General features: G+C 36.5%; 1 protein-coding gene across 4 annotated transcripts in view; it reads left to right on the top strand.

Annotated features, from left to right (window-relative positions):
• Nucleotides 1-254: 254 nt before the first annotated feature.
• The window catches only part of DMTF1 (cyclin D binding myb like transcription factor 1), a gene marked incomplete at both ends in the record, with an annotated part of 32,384 nt that continues 7,396 nt past the window's right edge, over nt 255-25,242 (top strand). The window contains 11 exons of one of the 4 annotated variants that reach the window (XM_079712026.1): nt 255-363; nt 1,287-1,409; nt 7,017-7,111; nt 11,062-11,176; nt 11,950-12,026; nt 17,526-17,683; nt 18,802-18,834; nt 19,730-19,839; nt 21,921-22,149; nt 23,371-23,522; nt 25,019-25,228. In XM_079712026.1, coding sequence (XP_079568152.1) covers nt 255-363; nt 1,287-1,409; nt 7,017-7,111; nt 11,062-11,176; nt 11,950-12,026; nt 17,526-17,683; nt 18,802-18,834; nt 19,730-19,839; nt 21,921-22,149; nt 23,371-23,522; nt 25,019-25,228 — 1,411 coding nt within the window. The remainder of the gene's footprint in view (nt 364-1,286; nt 1,410-7,016; nt 7,112-11,061; nt 11,177-11,949; nt 12,027-17,525; nt 17,684-18,801; nt 18,835-19,729; nt 19,840-21,920; nt 22,150-23,370; nt 23,523-25,018; nt 25,229-25,242) is intronic. The other 3 variants (XM_079712028.1, XM_079712027.1, XM_079712029.1) reach the window with 3 other exon arrangements.

A 25,242-nucleotide genomic window follows, 5' to 3' on the forward strand; every position in this document is an offset into this window, starting at 1 on the left:
GATCCCCCCGGACCAGGGCACGAACCCGTGTCCCCTGCATCCGCAGGCAGACTCTCAACCACTGCGCCACCAGGGAAGCCCCTATACTTTTGAAAAAAAGTTTTGAAACCTGAAACATCATTGCAATTTCACAAAGAGAATACTACAGGCAGATACAAATGGGGGGGGCGGGGTTCTGTGGGCTACTTTATGTTCATACTTGGAAATAATTTTTTAAACCCTAATCTGAAACCTGTTCTTACACAGATTTGAGTATGAGCACAGTTGAAGAGGATTCTGACACAGTAACAGTAGAAACTGTGAACTCTGTGACTTTGACTCGGGACGCAGACGGGAACCTCATTCTTCACTGCCCTCAGAATGGTAGGAGAACCTGCTGACATAATTGTATTGGGTTGGCCAAAACATTCGAGTTTTTCTGTAAAATGTTATGGAAAAACCCAAATGAACGAACTTTTTGGAAGTTTTTTTTAATTCACTCACAGTATAGGAAGTTGTTTTTTTTTTAATAAGCTTCCCATGGTTTTTAAGAATATAGTTCAAGTTCTTTAATTTGGTACATAGGCCTCCCATCATCTCAGCTTTCCTTGCAGCTTCATTTCCTGCCACATTTCATGTAGCGGTATTCCAGCAGTTCACAGCTATTTTTATATTCCTAACATACTTAAGCTTCTCAGACCTCAGTATGACTGCATGTATTACTCCTACTGCCAGTTAATAATCATTTCCCCCTGCCTTCTGTTTCTTTTTGAAAGTTTAAGACACCTTTTCTAGAAACCATTCACCTCCAGTCTAAATTAAATGCCTGTGTGCTCATATAACAGCCTCTTCATTCCACCTTCATAGTTCTTATTACACCATTTTGAAATTGTTAGTTTTGTCATCTCCTGCACTGTACTATGAGCTCCTTGACAGTCAGGGTATCTCTTATTGTCTTGTTTCTCAAACTTAGGTAATGGTAGGCATTCAGTGAATGTTGTGAGTGAATTAAATAACCGACCCTTGTCTTTACATGTGAAATATTTGGAAAGCCAGGTAGTCAACAGCACAAAAGTGTGATGTTTTAAAAAGTGGCACCTTTGTTCATAGTTCCTTGTCATAAAAATAAGAGCTGAGGTGCTGCAGTAGGCGTAGAGAGGACAGTGAGTCTCACTTGCATGACTGGCTTTAGTTGACATAGCAAATCAGTAAGAAGATTATTTTACAGTCATTACTTGTTGAAGATTTTGTTTTCTCCTTGTTGGTTTGAAGATTTTGAGATTTTTGTTTTTGTTTTGTTTCATTAGAAGCTGATGAAATAGACTCAGAAGATAGTATTGAACCTCCACATAAAAGGCTTTGTCTGTCTTCTGAGGATGATCAAAGTATTGATGATTCCACTCCTTGCATATCAGTTGTTGCACTTCCACGTAAGTCACTGAGTATTAACATAGTTTCCTTCTGAATCCAAATTTAGATTCCAAGAGATTAAATTGGCATTTCAAGGTAGACTTGGACCCATTATTTTTCTCCTCTTAGTACAAAAAACCTCCTTTTAACCAGCACTTAATGAGTGCTTATTTATGTGCCAGGCATGGCTCTGAATACTTTTACATATATTGCCTAGTTTAGTTTAATCTCTCAACCTTTTTTTTAATTGCCCCCCACTCCCGAGAGCCTTTTTAGACATTTTTTTCATCATCATGCTCTCCCCCATGAAATTGTAATACCACAAATATACTGTTGTTGTTTTTAATGTACTATATATATATATATATATGTCCTTGTTGTTTTTAATGTACTATATATATATATATATATGTGTGTGTCCTTGCTTTCTTAATAAAGAGAATAAGATCTTTTCACCTTCTCCCAAGAAGCATATTCACCCTCATTGAGAAAACACTCTCTAGAGTGTTCCCTGTGTTATAAATGAGAAAACTAAGGTATAGAGAGGTGTAATAACTTGTCTAAGGTCATGCCCAGGCATTCTGGTTCTTGTAGTTTATGTTCTTTTCATGTGGTATATGGCTAAATGGAAGTTAGACCGAAGCCTAATAAGTTTATTCTCATTAAGAAAGTTCTTAAGGGACTTCCCTGGCGACCCCGTGGTTAAGACTCTGTGTTTCCACTGCAGGGGGCATGGGTTCGATCCCTGGTCGGGGAAACTAAGATCCCGCATGCCACATAGTGTGGCCAGAAAAAAAAAAAAAAAAGCAAAACAAAGAAAGTTCTTAAAATGTTTATATTCCAAGATCATTTAGAGTAGACTGGATTTTAAGAAGATGTAGTATTTTGAGTGGAATACTGTTGGTGAAAGACTACAACCCACCAACTGTAATGTTAAATTTTTTCTGGTTTGTTTAGCAAAGAATATGGAATCTTGTTGAACTGTGGTGGCCCTCCAAAGCTGGAGTAGATCAGCCATAAAAAGAAACGAAATTGAGTTATTTGTAATGAGGTGGATAGACCTAGAGTCTGTCATACAGAGTGAAGTAAGTCAGAAAGAGAAAGACAAATACCATAGGCTAACACACATATATGGAATTTAAGAAAAAAAAATGTCATGAAGAACCTAGGGGTAAAACAGGAATAAAGACACAGACCTACTTGAGAATGGACTTGAGGATATGGGGAGGGTGAAGGGTAAGCTGTCACAAAGCGAGAGAGAGGCATGGACATATATACACTACCAAACATAAGGTAGATAGATAGTGGGAAGCAGCAGCATAGCACAGGGAGATCAGCGGGTGCTTTGTGACCACCTAGAGGGGTAGGATAGGGAGGGTGGGAGGGAGGGAGCTGCAAGAGGGAAGGGATATGGGAACAGATGTATATGTATGACTGATTCACTTTGTTATAAAGCAGAAACTAATAAAAAATATATATATTTACTTTTTAAAAAAAAACAAAGCTGGAGTAGATACCTTAGTCCTTGGCGATGGGGTTGGGGCACAGGGCTGTTGGGGGCACTCTCTGCACAAAGGAGGGTCTTGGCATATCCACAAACTTTTATTTTGCAGTCAGCATCAAGCAAGATCACATCGTCCGTCATCTAGTGGAAAGAAACTAAGACTAGGTTTTCATTGTGGAAACTCATGTCTTCATAAGCAGATATGTACTCTGTATTTGGAGTTAATTGCTTATTGAATTGAGCAGAAAAGAAACCATATTATATAAGTTTACTATGAGACTGTTGAGAAATGGTGTTAATGTTAATATTGCTAATATTGCTTCCACCTGTGGAATATACAAGCATAATATATTTCTAATTAAATGATCTCTCCTTCTAATGATAATTCATATGATTTTTAAAACTCTCTCCTAATTTGACTATTATTATGTTATGACTCAATTTTAGAACATGATTAGGCTATCTGTACAAATACAATCCTATGTAGACATTTTCTAAGCTAGAATTTTTTTAAATTCAGATATAACTGACATTAACATTATATTAGTTTCAGGTGTACATAATGATGTGGTATATGTATATATTGCAAAATGTTCAGCACAGTAAGTCTAGTAACATCCTTCACCACACAGTTATCAATACAATTTTTTTTCCTGTGAGAAGAACTTTTAAGATCTACTGTCGTAACAACTTTCAAATATACAGTACAGTATTATTAACTGTAGTCACCATGCTGAACAGTACATCCACAGGTTATAAAATAAAATAAAAATATTTAATTCAGCCAGAATTTTTGAGTGATTATTTTGATGTAAATTTTGACTGGTTAATTGATTTGGTTAGAGTGCGTTGAACATTATTGTAGGTTTGAACTACACGATATTTTGTTCTATTTTATGGTGTGTTGACATAAAAGCACATGAGCTATTTGATGTTGGGTCATAGCATCACCAAAGAGGACATTCTGGAGCCTAATTTACAATAAGACTGAATTTATGAAGAGTGGCTTGAAGTTCCCTGGATTTGTAAAAAGTATGTTGATAAAATCAACTTAGGAAAGCTTCTACATTTAAAAAAAGTCACACAGGGCTTCCCTGGTGGCGCAGTGGTTGAGGGTCCGCCTGCCAATGCAGGGGACACGGGTTCGTGCCCCGGTCCGGGAAGATCCCACATGCCGCGGAGTGGCTGGGCCTGTGAGCCATGGCCGCTGAGCCTGCGCATCTGGAGCCTGTGCTCCACAACGGGAGAGCACAACAGTGAAAGGCCTGCGTACTGCAAAAAAAAAAAAAAAAAAAAATCACACAGAAGCATGAAGTCCTATATCCATCACCATCATCTGGGACTGATTAAATGCACGAGTAATTTATGCTGGACTTCATGGAGATGAATATTAGTTTTAATGATTTAACTTTAATATTCAGGTTTTCTTTACATGCTTTATAAAACTGATAAAAAGTTATCTGAGCCTTAAAAGTTCTCTTAACCCTCATGTTAATCAGTGCAGATAACTTACCACTTCTTTTTGCAATCATCTACACACATTTATTCCATTACCTATTCATTGTTAAAACTCTTGGTGATTATTGGTTTAGAGGATTGTTGGAGTTACTAAGCCTCTGATTCCTTTTGTTCTTCACACGGCCTCATTTGTCATTCCCATACCACTCTTGCTATTGCATATTAACTGGAGTCTATTTGTAATTACTTCAGATTTTGTTTTCCTACCACTGATTCCTATCTTCCAGATTACTTCCTCTCATACTTTGGCGATCCTTTGCCCCACCGGGACCCATTGACCTTACCACTTTTAAATTATTCCTTCTTCACTTGTATCCTTGTTTCCTCCTTACCTAGTTTCAGTTTTCATTATAATCATTATAATCATTGTCTTGCATTTATCCTCAGGTCCTTTTTTCCTCCCCTCACCTCATCATTCTTTGATGAAACCACAACCCTGGTTCAATTTGTCTGCCTATTTATGTCTATACTGGTACAGCTAACTGAAAGAGATTGGAGAAAAACAGCACAAGTAAGCTGACCAGTCTCACTTTAAATTTATGATCATTAACTTGAAATGGGCTCTTAGTGTTGCCTGCCAGTCATGCCATACTTATCTAGTGTTCTTTCTCCCACTCTAAGATGACTGTTTAATACATTCTGAAATCTCCAATACTTCTTCCACCTTTTTCACTCTCAACTGATAGCCTTGCTTCCTACTTAGAAAATTTAAGTGGCCAGAAAATAATTTCTGTAAGTTTCCACTACCATAGATACACACTGACTTGTATCTATGTCCATATATTCTGTCTTTTCACCCAGCTAAGACCAACCCTTCAGTGTACTAGACCCCACCCCTTTTGTCTACTCAAGGACATAGTTGTAGCAATTCTTTCTTTTCTCCTCTGAATCATCAATGTTGTATTCTCTATTGGATTATTCCCATCAACATTTACAAACATACTATAATTTCTTCTTCAAAACGTCCTGTTAGCCCACTGTGGGCTCCCATCCAGTTTCTCTCCTTCCCTTTAGAGCAGAGTTCCTTGGAAGAATTGCCTATCCTTGCCTCCGTTTCTTCCTTTGTTCTGTAAACGCACTCCAGTGAGTCTTTCACCTCTATCACTACACCAGAACTGTTCTCCCCATGTCTCCAGACACTTTCTTTTTCTTCTTCTTCTTTTCTTCTTTTTAGTTTTTTCCAGAGACCTTCTTGTTGCTAAATCCAATGGTGATTTTTTTAGTCTTTGTCTTACTTGATCTGCCGACAATTTTCAATAATTTTATCACTCCCTTCTCCCTGAAACATTTTGTCACTTGGCTTCCAGGGAAGACATTTCTCTAGTTTTCTCTCTGTCCACTCCTTCTTAGTCTCTTACGCTGACTAGTCCACATCTCCCCAACCTCTAAATGTGGAGTGCCCCAGGACTCAGTTCTTAGATTGCTTCGGTTTTCCATTTTTACTCACTCCCTAGAATTCATGGTTTTAAGTCCTGTCTCTGGTAATGACTCCCAGATTTTTTCCAGTCCAGACTTCTCTTGACTCTAGAGGTTTAGTGGCTATTTCAAACGAATATGTTTAAATCTGAGCACCTGAAACATCCTACATTTTTAAACTTGCTTCTTCTACAATCTTCCCCATCTCATTAATGGCAGGTACATTCTTCCAGTAGCTCAGATAAAAAACTTTAATTCCATCGTTGACTTTTCACTTTCATATTTGGTTTATCCGCACATCCTCTTGGCTCTACCATCAAAATGTACCCACAATTTGAACTACTTCTTATCACCCTCACTTGCCTTCACTCTAGTCCAAGCCACTGACCTCTCTTATCTAGATTATTGAATTCGCTTCTTCACTGATTTCCCTCCAGCCTGTGCTGCCCTTCAGGCTATTTTCCCCTTGGCAGCCAGAGTGATCCTGTTACAATAAAACTCAGTTTATACCACTCCTCTACTCTAAATCTTCCAATGGTCAACCCACTGGAAGAGAGTTAAAGCCAAAGTCTTTACAGTGGTCTGTGAGTCCCCACACAGTATCTTTATTTGTCTGCTCTGGCCAGCTACACTGTCCTCCTTGCTGTTCCTGTGAACAATCGAGGCAGGCCCTCATCTCAGAGCCTTTTTGCACTTGGCTTTCCATCTGCCTGAAGTGCTTTTCCTCAATATACCTGCATGATATATGATATATGGACTTTATGGATAAAGTCCAAGTGCTGGTGACTTTTCCTGGCCTCCTATCTAAAATTCAAACACTCTCCCCCACTCCCAACACATTTCCTTTCGTGCTTTATTTTTTCTCCTTAATACTTCTCCAGCATAATTTCGTGTTCATTTTGTATCTTTCCCCCTAGGCTATAAGTGCCGTGAAGGCAGAAGTTTTGTTTTTTTGTTTATTGTTGCCGAGAACAATGCCTAGCATGTATTAGGTGCACAGTAGATATTTGTTAAGCAAATATATGTATATGAATGTATACACACACACACACACACATATATGTGTAGATATATTGGCAAGGAATATGTTAAGAAATTAGATGATCACATACTTGTTCCTTGGGTATATTTTTTAATAATTAGAAGCTGCCATTATTATTCTAGAGTTGAACTGTTCTTTTTCTTGAAGTTTCAGAAAATGATCAGAGCTTTGAGGTGACCATGACTGCAACCACAGAGGTGGCAGATGATGAGATTACTGAGGGAACTGTGACACAGATCCAGGTATAGTAAGTCTTTTTACTGGATACAAGAAGATTATCCTTTACACATACCTTAGGTGATAAAATGATGAGAATATATTCTGTCTGACAAAGGAGCAACCACAGAACAGAGGTTGGACTTATTCATTCAGATTTCCAGTCCCCACATATGTGAGTCTCAGAATTGTAAGCAACGATAGAATTTTAAAATTCGTTCCCTGTAGAGTGGTTCACATCTGTTGAAGCAGATGATGCATGGGCATTCTTTATCCGCTTGGAGTGATCTCATTTGAGCTGTTAAATAACTTTAAATTTTATCTACCAGTTATATATGATACTGATTGGGATATAAAACTTTTTAAGATAAGTTTTACCCAGCAGTTATCTGTAGTGACAGATTTAGAACGGCTCCATGTATTCTCTGCCCTAATGTGAATGAAAGCTGGTTATTTCAAATAGATTTTAATTATAACAGTTGTAGTTAAGGTAGTTCCTTTTGGTGCCTGTAGGACTAGATACATTTTACTGCATGTTCAGAGGTTAAATAATAATTAGCCCTTTTTCCTACATGAACTTCTTTATTTGTCTCATGAGTTATTTCTGCCAAAAGTAATCAGAATTCTTTGCTGTCTTCAGTAACCAACAGCTTAAATATATTTTACTTGTAAGTTTATTTCTGGCTGATTGTTCTTTCTTTTTATTAGCTTGTCCTTTTGCTTCATCTCTTCATTTAATAAAATACTTTTAAGTAGACAGTAGACATTGTACCATTATTTTTTGTATGTGAAGCATCACAACGACCCTTCAGTTAAGAAGTAAAGTTACAAGTTGATATGTAACATCAGGGACTAAGGACATCTCAGGTAGGTGTACTGTGAATGGTTTGCAGTGGGGAGCTTCAGAGTGGTTCCAGAATGACAGGATTTCCAGAGAAGCAAGTCTCCAAAATGCTTCAAACAGCTTTGAGCCAAGCTGGAGATCTCATAATCTACCGTTGGGTTTCAGTGGGAATTTGGACAGGATTTTTTTTCTAAACCCTCGGAAATAATAGGGCACATTCTTTCTTCAAAATGGGTCTTGTCAAATTCATTTCAGATTCAAAGACTATGTAGTCTCACTTCCATTCCATTTTTAGCACACTGAAAATAACTATATACATATGTGTGATTTGGTTTACAACCTAGTTATTATAAGATTGAGCAGTAGCAATGCTAGTTAGACAAGTTATACGGTTTTGTTTGGATTATTTCCGAAGACTTAATGAATTACAATTTAATATTAACCTCTTGGTTTGTTATTACCATTTTAAGATTAATATTAGGTTGGGAGTGAAAGTCAGCACAGTTAAAAGTTCAGAAATAGTGTGCTTTTTGCTGTGCCCTTTTGTGTCAGTCTAGGTGTAGTTATTTCACGTAGTTTAGTAGCTAATGCCCCTTCCCTCATTCCACTGATGCGACGAGCTTGAAAAACAATTAGAAACTAAAAAAATTCCCAATGTATGTAGTACTTTGTGGTTGCAAGAGGTATTTAGTGAATGAAATACTTATTTTTAGATTTCTAAGCCTGTATATGTTACAGATGGGAAACCCTACAACCAACTCAAAAAGGCTTCATTTAGAAAGCAACAGCATGCTAATAAAGCCTAAGTAACTTTAAAAGATTTATGTATAAAATAGCAAAAAATGGGGGTAAAATACTGTAAAACTTAATACTATTTACTAAAATACTTATTACTAAACTTATTACTAAGTATAGATAGATAGCCTTTCAGGTACCTAAGTCTCCTTCTATACTCTTATTGACAGTGCTGAATATTACTACTAAAATTTAATAATTATTTACTTCATTTCACGGCTTTTCATGTTTAACATTATATGGTTTAAGTAATAATTGTAAGTCTTCTTCAGAAAAATTTGAGCCATAAGGCATTAAGTGTTTGCCCAAAGACAGCGATTAATTGGCATGACAGGTTTATTTGTGAGATTCATAGAGTGGGCTTTGCTGTATATTTAGACTCACTTTGGAAAATGGTGATTTTATTCTTTTAACGAACTAATTAATATAAGAGATCATCTCAGGATATTTTTTACATTACATTTCTTAAAAGTAGGTATTATATGTATCAAGGTCTTTTGATAGGTCTCTGTATTGCCCTTGATGAATAACTCCTGTGTCAAGTCTTACAGAATTGTGATCTTCATAATATAAGAGGCCTTCGATATCATCTGTCTAGTCTGTCTCAATTCTCAGCTTTATAAAGTCCTCTTAATCTTTAAAAGAAAAAGATCTAAAATGTATGATGCATAAATACAGGGTTATAAAACTTTTCATGTTTGTTCCAGTGATTTCTAGCTTTTGCCTATGGTCTTAGAAAACAACATTTTTATAAATACAAAATATTCATTACCACCAAATATAAAAATAAAGTAGGTGACAGTAGAGGCATGGCTTTTCTCCTCATTGTGCTTTGATTGTTCATGGACAGTTTCTCTGTTTTCAAAGGGAGATGGGTTTCATATCTTCTTGAAAGTAGAGATCCAGTTTCTGCCTACTCAAAAAACAGTTCAAACTTTGTTAGGACTTACCTCTGGAAAGTGGCATAGGTTAGTAGTTGATCCAGTCCAGAGACAGAACTGGGTTGAGTGGTCACTAGGCATGTGACTCTCCCCTTATCCTGGTCTGCCTGTAGTAGGTTTATACCTGATATGGTAGCACTGTTGCTAAATCTTCTTCACTTACACTATAGCTCTCTTTAGCCCAAGGCCAAGTCTCTTAAAAACAGCTTTGTTCCTGTAGAATTTGCTGGATTAGGTATGTCCTTAATTGAAAATGTACCTGGTGAGCTTCCCTGATGGCGCAGTGGTTGAGAATCCGCCTGCCAGTGCAGGGGAAAGGGGTTTGAGCCCTGGTCCGGGAAGATCCCACATGCCGTGGAGCAACTAAGCCCGTGCGCCACAACTACTGAGCCTGGGCTCTAGAGCCCACGAGCCACAACTACTGAGCCTGCCTGCCACAACTACTGAAGCCCGTGCGCCTAGAGCCCGTGCTTTGCAACAAGAGAAGCCACCGCAATGAGAATTCCACGCACCACAACGAAGAGTAGCCCCCGCTCGCCACAGCTAGAAAAATCCCGTACACAGCAACGAAGACCCAGCGCAGCGAAATATAAATAAATAAAATACATAAATTTAAATTAAAAAAAAAAGAAAATGTACCTGGTGATAGCTTCATGAATATACTGAAAGCCACTGAATTGTATACTTTAAAGGGTGAATTTTGTGATGTGTGAATTGTATCTCAATAAAGCTTATTTTTTAACTACACATTTCTTGTACAGACTGTTTTACTGCAATAATAATAAAAAGTAGTACCATACAGTTCTTTGAAAGAAGGTACATGAAGGAGGGTAGGAATCAGCTCTAGAGGTTGGCTAAAACAAAGTTGTCAGTAAACAATAAACAGATCATGATTTTGCAGTAACATCTTTTGAGTTAGCCTGTTAATCCTTTAGATTTAGCAACAGATTACATTACAGGTGACTATATATTTAGGTAGCAAACTACCTGTGAGGGCATGAATAATCATGACATCAACCCCAGCATTTCCATTTTATTTTATATATGAGTTTGTTTTACATATATAAATATACAAATGGCTTTGAGTATCCTGTATTAATTTAAATGCTTAATGGAATCTTAGCCAATATTCTCTAAAATTCAAGCTGCTAGTACTGATTTACTTGCTTAATTGAAGGTCATATTTTGTTAATGCAGATAATTCTGTTTTCATACTATCTTATTAAAAGAACAAGAAAATATTTGTCTTTATAAATTCAATATAATTTTATTATATCTAAAACAAGTAGATTTCACATTATTAGAGTTTTATAGTGCTTAGCATTAAAAACAAAGATGAATCAGGTTGGGTATTAAATCAGGCTGCTACTTTTTTTTTCTCTTTTACCTTTTCAAGATTCTACAGAATGAGCAACTAGATGACATATCTCCCTTGGGTAATGAAGAGGTTTCAGCCGTTAGCCAAGCATGGTTTACAACTAAAGAAGATAAGGATTCTCTAACTAACAAAGGTAAGAGATACTGTGAATTTTAGTGTCCAGTGGAAAAAATGGACATAAAGAAGAGCTTGTAGTCATAAGGATTCTGAGTTGGGCCTTCATAATTATGGTTGAGTAGTTACAGTAATTGAGCCTTTCTAATTGAATTAAATTTGGCTCTGAGTGGGACCATGAAACCAATATTCAATTTTTCAAAGTTCTGCTACTAACTTTGGTCTGATAAGTGGCTTAGAGGTTTAAAGTAACAGTGTTTATAGTGCTGCTGTGCTCATAAGGATTGCTAGGACGTTACTACAACAAAGTGGAGGTTGTGTATATGCCACTCTGAAGTAAGGAGAGGAAACAAAAAGTAAGTAAATTGATTGTTTTCAACCACTGTACAGTAAGTACTCATTAAAAATAAACTATTCACTTGGTATCCAATATATTATGTTTACCTTGTCCTAGAATCTTTTATACATGTTTTGTTGCCCATAAAATTTATTTTTCACTGGAGGAATTTTTCAGAAAGTTTTGAGGGTGATTTGGCTTTTGTATTTATAAGTCCTATACTGCTGAAAGGGTAAGAGATGTAACTAAGAGGAAGTAATATTTTTTATGAATCTTTTACTTATCATTATCTCTATTTAGTAGGGTCAAATGTATTCTTTCTTAAAAACCAGAGGTCACAAAAGCAACTTTACCTGGGGATTTTTCAGATTTCAGATGAGAGACATTAAATTAGCTACATTTTATTCCTCTCAAGGAATAATATTTTCTATAGCATTACTTGTTTTCTTTTAAAGGACATAAATGGAAGCAGGGGATGTGGTCCAAGGAAGAAATTGATATTTTGATGAACAATATTGAACGCTATTTGAAGGTATCTTATGGCATATTTTTTTGTTTCACTAATTTTTTCATCGCCAATTGCAAAAAATATCAAAGCATCATATTGTATATAGTACTTAGGAGCTTTTCAGTAATTATGTAATGGATGACTGGCTAATATGTTGTAGATTAATAATTCTCAGTTGTATGATTACAGTATACTTTTAAGCACATTTTGAATTCTCAGTTTAAAATAGCTTTATTGCTTTAGTTAATACCCTGAAGTTTAGGCAGAATTTTAATAGCCTCTCAGAATCTTAAAGCCCCATCTTTTCAAGCAGCCTATAGATTTAAGATTTAAATTTATGTTGTGTAAAGTCTAAGATATGCATCTTCTTTGAATGAGTTTATGACATCACACTAGTCTTTCCCCTTTAAAAAAAATTTAGTTCATTTTCATATTCAGGCTTATATCCTGTTACTTTCGTCATCCTCTTCATTAAATGTCTGATGAAAACAGAATTTTTGAAGCACTAGAAATGTGAATTGCTTTAACAAATAGTGTTGGCTTTCATATGCCTGCCAACAGTCCATGTGGAAATTCTGAAAACAGGTGAAGAATGATATAAGGCTCTGTACCCTGTGAGTGATAACATGTTGTTAATTCTGCATGAGAAGAAAGAAGGAAGAGTTTATTCTCAGGGTTAGGACAGTTATGGAAAATATTGGGAAGAGCAGGATTTGAGCTGAGTTTTAAGAAAGGGGTGGGAGTTAGGGGTAGAATAGGGCTGGAGGGAACAGCATAAGTAAATGATGAGCGTTGAGGATTCAGAGTTCCAACCCAGAGTATGTTAAACTAACCCCTTTAACCCGAACCAAGATAATTAGCTTCTAGAACTTGGGCTTTGAAGTCCAGACCAAAGAATTAGAATTCTATCCTATAAGAAATGAGAAGAACTGGTAACTCAGTTTAGGGAGAGTTCGGTCAGGTAGATCTGTGCTCTTCTCAAGGAAATCTTTCCAGAGACTTGCTGACCATCCCAGTAATGGAGTTATGTTCAAATAGTGCATGTTTGAAATGGAGACCATTACCATTGTTTGGGAATGGAAAGTGTACAGAGTTTATTTAACTATTCTCTTATTGTTTGATACTTAGTTTATGTACAATTTTTTACTATTTTAAATACACTGCTGCCTAGAATGTCCATGTTTTTAAGCTTAATTTTAAGCTGCACTCCTCCCAAACTACACTTTATAAATTATAAAGAGTAAAAAGCTTTAATTCTTTATTAGTAAAGAAAGTTCCTTCCCACCAAGCTAATTGTTTTAAGAGAAACAGAAATATAGTGACCATTGAAATGTATCTAGAAGTGTATTAAAAGTTGTCAACTGATCACAAACACTTAAGTTAAAATTGGAAAAATTCTACAGGTTTAGATAAGGTAGCAACGAATTGGTAAAAACACTGAATTTGGGGAATTAAGAAGCTGGTTTCTTGTGTAGGAGATTGGATTAGATGATTTCCAAGGACTCTTTCAGCTTTATGATTAAGACTTTTAGATACCCATTTCAGGTGACCAGGTGAGAAGTAGTAAGCACTTTACGGTAGTTGAAATAGAATTAGCAGGGAAAGACAGATAAGCAAGTAGTCTCTAAGGAAGCCTGGTGACTGAATATTGGTGAAGAAGGAAAATGAGGAGTGGGAATAATTAAGGGTTTTTTAAAAATTGAGGATGTTTGGGAGAATGATGATAGAATTGTCAGAAGTAGGAAATGTCCAAAAAGATGTACTGATCTTGGGAAAAGCTAATTTGTTTGATTTTGATTTTTGACTGTGATTTTCATTATGTGGTACTCTTACAGGAACATTGTGGAGCTATTTTTAAACCAATTAATTAGGTGTCATATATTCCATATTTTGGGTAAAAGGATAAGGTATTGTCATAAGCAACAACGAAAAAAGGGGCAGAAAAATCTTTTCATCTCACTGTAATATCATCCCACAACACAGTGCCTTGCATGTAGGTACTTGTAAATATTTAGGTTTAATTGTTTGCAGAATTGAAACTGCGTAAAACAATTTTAGAAAAGATTCTAAAATTTTAAAGTTTTTACTGTGAAGTTTAATACATTCAGAAGAGTGTTTAAAATGCATATCAGTGTAATTTTACCTGTTTTGAAATTTATGTAAGTTGATTCATTCTCTGGGCATTCTGTAACTGGCTTCTTTTGTTCAATATTGTGATTTTGAGACCCATCCCCTGTTGATTTTTTTTTTTAGCTTTCATCATGCAAATATATATACCATAAGTTACACATTCCACAGTTAATGGTCATTTGGGTTCTTTTTAGTTTTTTGCTATTAATTTGTACAGATCTTTTGGGTGTAAATGGTATTTTATTATGGGTTTAATTTTTATTTCTCTGATTACATATTTTTATATGCTTGTTGGCCGTTTGTGTTTCCTCTTTGAAATTCCTGTTTGTGTCTTTTATCAGTTTTTTCTGTGGGGTGGTTTATCTTTTTAATTTCTGTGATGTTCTTAATGTATGCTGGATACTAATGGTTTTTTGGTTGTGTTATAGATATCTTGTCCCAATTTAGTGGCCTGTCTTTTCCTTCTCTCTAGGTATCATTTGATGAAAGAAGATTCTTAATTCCAGTTTCAAAATTATCATCTTTTTACTTCTGTGTTTTTGCATGCTTGTTTAAGAAATCTTCCCCTGCCTCAAGGGCATAAAGATATTCTCACATATATAGTTTTGCCTTTCACACTGATTTTTTTCCTGTGGGTATGAGTTAGGGTTTCAGTGTTATTGGGTTGTAGTTGTTTTTGTTTTGTTTTGTTTTATATGGATGATAATTGTCCCAGCATCATTAGGGAATGTCAGTCTTTTCCCAGTCTACAATATCCATTCTGTCCTACTCAAACTTCCACAGATATGTTTCTAGGTTTTCTAATTTGTTTTTAGGTTCAGTTTCATGCCTGCACCAGTACAGCTCTGTCTTCAGAAGTCCCAGTATCTGACGGGGCAGGTCTCTTCATGAGTGTCTTGGCTGTTCTTTGGCCCTTTGCTCTTCCATTATAAATTTAGAATCAACCTGCAAAGAATGAAAAACTGTTGGAATTTTTATTGGGACTACATTGAATCTGAATCAATTTGAAGGGAATTAACATCTTTGTAATATTCTGACTTCCTCTTGAAGAACATTTTATAGCTCTCCGTTTTAATTAGTTCCTCTTTAATGTCAGTTGATAGTTTTATGTTTCCTCTATAAAGGAATTGCATAACTTGCCTAAGACTTAGTCTTAATGCTTTTTTGATTTTGATGCTATTATTAGTGGGAATTTTAAAAGATTTTTTATGAGCTTTATCTAGAAATACAAATGACTTCATTTATTTTGTAACCAGCATACTTGCTAAGTACTCTTAAATAATTTTTGATTATAGATGTTTGGGTTTCTACATATATAACATCTGTAAATGATTCTTTTCTAATCTTTATGCTTTTTTAAAATTGGGGTATAGTTGATGTACAATATTATATAAGTTTCAGGTGTACATAGTGATTTACAATATTTAAAGGTTATACTCTGTTTATAATTATTACAATCTTTATGTTTTTTTTTTTTTTTTTTTTTTTTTTTTTTTTTTTTTTTTTTTTTTTTTTTTTTTTTTTTTTTTTGCGGTAGGCGGGCCTCTCACTGTTGTGGCCTCTCCCCTTGCGGAGCACAGGCTCCGGAGCACAGGCTCAGTGGCCATGGCTCACGGGCCCAGCCGCTCCGCGGCATGTGGGATCTTCCCAGACCGGGGCACGAACCCGTGTCCCCTGCATCGGCAGGCGGACTCTCAACCACTGCGCCACCAGGGAAGCCCCTTTATGCTTTTTGAATGTTGCATTTTATGATTGCTCTTACCATACCTATTGAGATTTTACTTTTTTTTCCCATAAATCTTATGTGATTAATTGCTAATTTTTCTGAAATTAATACAAACTCATATTCCTGGAGTAAGCTTACTTTTTCCATTGATTATTAACCTTTTTAAACATTACTGAGTTCAGTATGCTAAAATATTTTGAGGATTTGGGGGATTTTTTTTTTTTTTTTTTTTTTTTTTTTGGCGGTACGCAGGCCTCTCACTGTTGTGGCCTCTCCTGTTGCGGAGCTCAGGCTCCGGACGCGCAGGCTCAGTGGCCATGGCTCACAGGCCCAGCCGCTCTGCGGCCTGTGGGATCCTCCCAGACCGGGGCACGAACCCGTGTCCCCTGCATCGGCAGGCGGACTCCCAACCACTGCGCCACCAGGGAAGCCCTTGGGGGATCTATTTTAATGACTGAGCTTGGCCCGGAAGATCTTTTCTGAAACTCCCCTTGTCTGGTTTTGCTATTGAGATTATGCTAGCCTAATCAAATGAGTGGGGAATTGTCCCCGATTTTTATCTTTTTTTTTTTTTAATAAATTTATCTATTTTTATTTTTGGCTGTGTTGGGTCTTTGTTGCTGTGTGTGGGCTTTCTCTAGTTGCGGCGAGCGGGGGCTACTCTTCATTGCAGTGCTCAGGCTTCTCATTGTGGTGGCTTCTCTTGTGCGGAGCACGGGCTCTAGGTGGGCAGCCTTCGGTAGTTGTGGCATGCGGGGCTCAGTAGTTGTGGCTCACAGGCTCTAGAACACAGGCTCAGTAGTTGTGGCACACGGGCTTAGTTGCTCTGCGGCATGTGGGATCTTCCCGGACCAGGGCTCGAACCCATGTCCTTGCTTTGGCAGATGGACTCCCAACCACTGCGCCACCAGGGAAGTCCCACCCCCTTTTTATCTTTAGGATAGTTTAAAATCAGAATTATGTTTCTCTTAATTGTTTGGTAAGATTTACCTGTAAAGTCATCTTGGCCTGGTGTTTTCATTGTGGGAAAATTATTAATAACTGATTAAATTTTCTTCATGGTCTGTGTTTATTAGATTTTCTTTCTCTTCCTGAGTCAGTTGGTAAGTTGACTTGTTCAACTTAGGAAATCATACATTTATATAAGTTTTCAAATTTATTGCCATAAAATTTTCATAATGTTCAACTATCTAATCTCTATAGCATCTCTCCTTAGGGGCCATTTTTCATCTCTAATATTGTTTTGTCTTTTTTTTTTTAAGTTTTGCCATAAGTTTATCTTTTTGTTTTTATTTAGTCTCATGGATCTTTTCAAAGAACCAATTTTTAGCATTGTTCATCCTTTCTATTCTTGATTTGATTATATTAATTTTGTTCTTATGATTTCTTCCTTTTCTGCTTTCTTTAGATTTAATTTTTTGTAATTTTAAAAGGGGTTGGCAGGACTTTATTGAATTATATACAACTTATTTTGGGGATATTTAAGTATCGTTGTATTATCTCTTGCAGCATTTTAAACTTTATATTTGACTTATTAATGAATTATCAATATGTTATTTTTCTAAATGCCATTGATGATTTTAACATAAAAAAACTTTTAAAAAGCATAGTATATCCATATGCATTTTATCAGAAATCCCTAAATCAAAGAAATGTAACCCATTTAGGCACGCGGAATAAAAGATGCTACAGAAATCATCTTTGAGATGTCAAAAGACGAAAGAAAAGATTTCTACAGGACTATAGCATGGGGTCTGAACCGGCCTTTGTTTGCAGTTTATAGAAGAGTGCTTCGCATGTATGATGACAGAAACCATGTGGGAAAGTATGAAAACTTGTAATGCTTCATGTTTTCATGTAATTTAGGGGAAATATTTAAGGAACTATTTTTTTAATAAAATTATGATCAAAGCCTTAATTGGAGATAGTTATGAATTACTGTTGAGTGATGTTAGTATTTTTATTCTCCAGGTCTGTTTTGTAAATATGGTGAAACCTCATTACAATAAGGCCTCTTTTAGAAATTAGAATCTAAATTACTTTCTATAGGTTTAAGACTTAGCTGACTTAATACATCAAAGTCTGCTTTGTAGTAAAGTAACATTATAAAAAGTATAGTAGTGGTTAAAGATTTAGAAAGTGTAAAAAGAACTCTAAATTCACTGGTAACATTTTTTCCTATTCATTTCTATAGTATAACATTTCCTAGGTCAGTGACTTTTTTTGTTTTTTTAATAAAACCAGAGTAGAAAATAAATTTCTGGATATAATGCATGGATTTCTGTTATCGGTAGTATCTGTGGGAAGCCATCGTATCTTCAATGCAATGATAATATGGTGTTGTTGACATATTTTAAATTTCTCTTTGGGAGTTTTAGGTGGTAGTAGTGTGGCTTACTAGATATTGCTTTTAAAAAGAACATTGCATTGGCTATATTGAGTACTTAGCCACTAAAAAGAAAGCCTTTACGTGGAGCAAGAATACATCAGTTGTCCATGCATGGGTAGAGAAAATAAAGAGAACTTAAAATTTTTCGGTGACTTGTGAGAATTGACCATAGATTTTCTTTTTAGCTCCAGTTTACCATGTCATCCATAAGTCTTTCAGAATAGCTATGATATTAGAGTACATAAACCTAACTTGAAATAACGCAAGAGTTAGGCAACATAGGAGAAAATATGTTTTAAGTGTTGAATTTTCCTAGAGAAAATTGTTACAGTGCTCACTTATATTATAGCTTAAACTATTTGTTGGGGTTTTCTTTAATAGAGGCATTAATTTTGATTTTTTATTAATCTGCTTTGAAATTGGTTACTTTAAAAATGTTATCAATATGCTAAGTGACTTAACATTTGGCTCCCTAAGTGAAATTCTGATTTTTATTAAGTTTTTTTAGCATTCTTTGTTTAACTGATCTTTTAAAATTTTCTTTAAATTTCTAGATACACACCTGAAGAAATTGAAAAGCTCAAGGAGTAAGTTTAACTTTAACTTTCTTTTTTTCATTAATTCTGATAGTTGTGTTTTAATTTTTTTTAATTTTTTGTTTTCTAAAGTTTTACTTTGAAAATGTCAAGAGATTTTTGGTAGACTGGTATAATTTAATCCTGCTGCTAAGCATAGTTGACCATGTAAAGAACTTATCAAACCTGTATCTGCACAGAGTAGCCATGTCCATAAGTTGTATTCTCTTGTTGTTAGTAACTAAATGTAATGCGTCCTTAGACCAATAATAGGGGTTACAAAAGAGATTAGATCGCCATTCTTGGTGACCTGAAGACTAAGGGGAACTTACACACCAGGATCAAAACCAGGGTTGTGCTAATGGCTTACTTTAGAATGGCGAGTTGGCAAATGTTTCACTGACTATCTGGGCTGACTCTACCTTATACAGTCTTATTTTGCAGGAAACATAATTTTGGGACCATAAAGTATGGGTTAATGGATTGTATGGATCATGAAAAAAATAACCCGAAGGCTGATCCTGTTTATGATAATAAGGACTTGTGAAACTGTTTCAGGTGTCTGAGAAGAGCTTGTTAGGAGTGCTCAAAAGGGAAAAATCTGGGGATTGCCTGTGAGATTGTGTCAATAACCTGAGGGGAAATTTGGTCTTTTTTGAACACATATCCAAGTTACTTATTTCTTCTCTGACCCAGGAAAAAGGCAATTGCTGCCTGTTTTTTTTTCACCCACAGACAACTGTGGACCCCAAAAAAAGGCCACACTTTCAAACTTTGGCTCTCAAAGTATTGCTGCCCACAACTTCCAAACCAGTCAAATGGGAAGAAGAAGAATGAAGAATAAATGATGAAATTAAAAGGGAGAAAACAGTTGAACCAAATGCTGATTGGCAGACTCTTGTTTTAGGCTCCGGATAAAGCATGGCAATGACTGGGCAACAATAGGGGCGGCGCTAGGAAGGAGTGCCTCTTCTGTCAAAGATCGGTGCCGACTGATGAAGGACACTTGCAACACAGGTACTGTGAGTGCCACTGGTTTTTTTTGTCACCATGTGAGCTTCCTGCCCCTTCAGATACTGCTTTCTCTTCTGTTCTGAAAAGAGATTTGCCATTCATTGTAGTTGAGGTTTTATCTTCTGGTGTCCTTTTTCTTCAGATAGACCCAACTAATCCTTTATTTTTGTGCTCTGTGTAGTAAGGTGATATTTTTCACAGGGACACATCTCCTCAGTTTCAAAGGTTTTTTTTAGATCTAGCATGTTTCCATTTTGTAGCAATTCAGAACTGCTCCAGTTGGGGAAATAACTATTTTTAGGTCTAATAGGTACTTTTAAGGCATATATGTAGGAAGTAATTTTAATTTAAGCCCATCTAACTATTGATCTTATGTTGGTAACAGCTTATCAACTCATATTTATGAAAAACTTTAGTTCTAGGCAGGTCCCAACTTAGGAAGAAGCTGTGTTCCAGAGGTTTGTATGTATTTTGCTTATTTCAAATTCAAAGTACATTTTTCCATAGAAAAAACTCATGATTGGTGTTTCAGTCCCCAGGCCAGACCACAGATGCTCAGTCAATTCGTAGTGTATACAGATGTACTAATTGATGATAGATACTGTTAAACCTAACCTTTATGACCAACAAGAGTATTTAGGCTCCACCACCAACTCTCACTTACCTTTCTGAGCCTCAGTTTCCTCTATAAAATTAAGAAGTTAGAATAGATGATTTCACAGTTCCCTTTTCAGCTCTAATTTTTTCTGAAGGATCCATAATCTATGCTCAGTCTTTTAATTAGAAAAATAGTTATCAAGCTAGGCTTGAGCTTCCAGGGAATATAATTTTCATCCTCACCCACTACCCTGCTGAAGTGGAGTCAGGAATGTTTCTTCCTTAACCACTCCACCAGCACTATTACCTATAAGGCACTGAAAACATAAATTCCACCAACTCTAATTCTGTAGTGAATGACAGCTTAATGAATGAAGCAGGAATGGGAGCTTTAGATTTACGATGGGACCCCAGAGGTTCATGTAAGACACTGAGTATAGAACCCCTTTTGTGAGCATAATGGAAAAACACTGTGCCATTCCCTGATTGCCAGCCTGAGGGAATGCTCTGCCTATTAACTTGCCTTGTTGCTGTGTATCGTTTTGGATCAGGAGTTTTCTCTTTGGACCACGCCATGAGATGGCAGTCTGAGTTTCCCCTTCCTTTTTTGCCATGCTAAAATAGGAGAGCAGGACTTTGTCTTGAATCCATGGTATCCAGAACTGTGCCTAGCACACAGATATTCAGTATATATTTGTTGAATGAATGAATGCGTGAAAGGCAAGCACATAGCCTTTTTGAAATTTTCCAGAAGTTTTCAGCTACCAGTAACAAAATGGAAACAGAGTGGAAGACATTTTTAAGAGGTTTTCTTTTTTTTTTCCTGTTTTTCTGCTTAAGCTTTTCTAAGAAAAAGACTAGTAGGAACATGTGATATTATTAGTGGATTTATGGGTTCAAAAAAACTGAAATAGAAATATGTTTGATTATCAGTCTCAGACTTATATTTTATCACAGTAGCTTGGAGTTGGGAAAGGAGATGGTATAAACCTAGTTTTTATTTTTACTGAAATGGGTGGGAAGCCATAGGTGTTACTCTACTTGTCCCTTCTCTTTCATTCCTGTAAATAATGGTCTCTGTTGAGCTTATTACTTCACTTCTGCAGAGCAGGGAATCTTAGGTGGGACTAAGAAAAAAGTATGAATTTTTGTGTCCATCAAGCCATCAATGGAACACTTCCCAGTTAGGACTTAATATAATTTGAGAAAATATAATTTTTTCTAGCTATGTTTTGAGTAGTTTTTCTTTCCTTAAAGAGTCAGTCAGTGCTTTCTATTAGGATTCTATATTTTCTTTTGTAGTACTAAGAACTTTACTGGGTTAGTAACTGTCTTAGCAGGTATATGCAGGTTTTCCATGTTTCATTCAGAAATAATTCTAATACTACTGCATACTTCCCATCAGTCTTTTGAAATACAGGGCTGAATCTAATTTGCAAAATAAGGAGAAGGTAGCAGTGGTAGTCTGGATGATTTCCTTCTTTCAGGGAAGTGGACAGAAGAAGAAGAAAAGAGACTTGCAGAGGTGGTTCATGAATTGACGAGCACTGAGCCAGGTGACATAGTCACACAGGGTGTGTCTTGGGCAGCTGTGGCAGAGCGAGTGGGTACTCGCTCAGAAAAGCAGTGTCGTTCTAAATGGCTCAACTACCTGAACTGGAAACAGAGTGGAGGTACTGAGTGGACCAAGGAAGATGAAATCAATCTCATCCTCAGGTTTGTGTCCTAAATCTTTTAATAACAAAAGCTGCTGAATTGCTGTGGCTATCTAGATTGGCTTTCCTCTTTTGGTTTCCATAGATGCCTAATGTCTGAAAAGCATCCTTTCCATAGAGAGCCACTGTTTAAAATCCTAAATATTTCATATTGAGCTCTTTTTTGTTTTGTTTTGTGTTTGTTCCTTTTTTAGTGGATTTAGTGCTCGTGTAAAGTACCAGATTGAAGGCGTGGAGACTGAAGTCCTCTCTATATCCGCAGAACAGGTATGGCACAGGCAGCGGCAGTGCAGCTTTTCCACTGTCCCACCAATGTGCCTCAGTTCCTAGCCAAGAGGGACCATGTTGAGGGTAAGAGGGCTATCAGTCTCCATGCCCTTCAATCTTTGGCTACTATGCTAAGATTGCCCAGTCTACAGTTACCCCACACCTTTAAACTGGACCAAATTAGACACTTCCATTTCATACATATCCAAAAATAGCTTTAAGATAATCCCAAGTTTAGTTTTTACATTAGTTGGTTTAACCATTAAGACTCAGAAACTCAAATGAGCAAAAATACCAGCAAGAAAATATCTGATACACTTAAGTAGTAGAAGCTGCTTTTGTGGCTACACCCTACTGAAAATCAAGATCATGACAGTTAAAACTACAAAACAAATAGACATTAAAACCCCAAATTTAGTTGTACTATTTTGTATTGATTGTGGTTTTTTGGGTTTCTGCCTGAGTATTGTTTTTATCTTTTTATCACTTTGTTTTGGGTTTTGTTTTTAATATAGTTTTTTCCAGCTAGTCATCTTTATAAATAGTTCCTTTCTAAGTAATTTTATTTTACAAATGGAAAAGCTCAGATCTAGGAAATAACTTATTATAACACACTATAAAACATTGTAGAACACTATACAACTAAACCTGTCCTCATCTTATTCTAACCTTTAGCTATTCCCTTTCCTTCATGGTGCTTCATCTGGTTCTGACCATTTATGGTACGGCTCATTGGTGGTACCATTAACAAGGCTGCTACTGTGATGTTTCATAGCTCTTAGCTGTGGAAGCAGGTCTGCACTCCTGCAATCCATCCTTTCCTATGTACCTGAACAGTAGCATCTCAGTGACACAACCTGCCATTCCCTTTATTGCCAGTTCCATCATCTGTAGTTAGAGGAGGGTTCTTATGGAGAAACAAACATCTAACAGATGCTTATTTTGTAACTTGTAGGATAGCAGAGCTTGATGTAGCTGATGAAAATGACATAAACTGGGATCTGTTAGCAGAGGGATGGAGCAGTGTCCGTTCACCACAATGGCTTCGAAGTAAATGGTGGACCATCAAAAGGCAAATTGCAAACCATAAGGATGTTTCATTCCCTGGTAATGTATTTTTTGCTTCTTAAGTCCTTCCTTTGTCTTACCGTATTTAGTCCTCAAGGAATTAGAGGTTCGAAGTTCTTTGCCTCAGCTGAAGAGATATGAATCATAGTAGGCTTTTACTTCCTCTGCCCTATTTCTTTGGGTAACTGTCTTCCCCGAGTTGATATGATTTATAATTCTCAAAGCACCAAAGATGAACTATACACATCGGGCTTCCCTGGTGGCGCAGTGGTTGAGAGTCCGCCTGCCTATGCAGGGGACACGGGATCATGCCCCGGTCCGGGAGGATCCCACATGCCGTGGAGCGGCTGGGCCCGTGAGCCATGGCCGCTGAGCCTGTGCTCCGCAATGGGAGAGGCCACAGCAGTGAGAGGCCCGCGTACCGCAAAAAAAGAACTATACACATCTACACACATTCTTATCCTTTCACATAAACTATGAAGAGAAAATAAATTTTGCATGTATATTTTCACTGTGTACAAAGATGTAAGAACTTACATTTAAATCAACTTTTATGAATTTAATAATTTCAAATAACTGGGTTAGAGGAATTCTGTGATTTTGTAGAACAAAAGCTTGCAAATTTCTAACTTCCTTTGTTATGTAAATCTAGAGATCTTAGGTTTACTGAAGTGAGATATAGCATACTTTCCACTTCACTGTCTGCTTTGTTCTTAGACACAGAACTAAATTGTACAGTCTGTATGATTTAGGTAATCAGATTCCCTCCCATTGGTATAGTGCTCCAACGTCCATTTTTGCAAAGGAAAATTAAATGCTGAGGAATTTGGCTCGATAAAATGTGATTTTTTTTCTTTAAATACCCAGTTATAAATTTATTTTACACTTTAAAAATTATAAATTCTGGTATAACCAGGAGAGTGAATGAATACTAATGTAACATGAACCCAGCTAGATTGCAGCATTACCTGAGAGGACTGATGTAGTTTATCATGATTAGTAGAGGAGTTGGTTTTCCTGTACAAGAACTCAAGGCGGTTGCATACTGTTTGGAAAAGCTCAACTGCTACTCTGGAGTTGTAAGTTAGACTCGCAGCCAACTGATTATGTTCTTGCAGTGGGTAAAAAGTGCCCAGGGTTGGGGGAGGGAGAGTAGTAGACTATTCATTGCTGAATGAAAATAAGTTAATTAGCATTACCAATATTCTCCCTAAATAATAAGAATTTTATCAAGAAGTCCTAGGACATAGAAAATGTCTTATTTCCATGTTCCTTACAATGGCTATTAATTCATCTTTGATGGCAAAAACTATATCACGTTATGAATTTTTTTAATCTCTTGACGGATGTTTCCAAAAATTTCCAGAGAGGTTGTAGTTTTTAAATATTTTTATTGTTATTTTGGTAAGGTCACATATCCAGTATACAATTATTTATTCCAAATACTTTCCCTCCTTACCCCCCACCTCCCTTGCTGCTTAGATGGTGGTCTGTCGGAGAATCAATGTTCTTTTTGTCTACCCATCTCCCTTCAGTCTTGATAAAAGGTCTTAAACAGTTACATGAGAATCAAAAAAACAACCCAACGCTTTTGGAGAATAAATCAGGATCTGGAGTTCCAAACAGTAATTCCAGTTCCAGCGTACAGCATGTTCAGATCAGAGTTGCCCACTTGGAAGACAATACAGCCATCTCTCCAAGCCCCATGACAGCCCTGCAGATTCCAGTCCAGATCACCCATGTCTGTAAGTAACCTCCA

Source organism: Hyperoodon ampullatus (genome assembly GCF_949752795.1).
Source record: "Hyperoodon ampullatus genome assembly, chromosome: 9".
NCBI lineage: Eukaryota > Metazoa > Chordata > Mammalia > Artiodactyla > Ziphiidae > Hyperoodon > Hyperoodon ampullatus.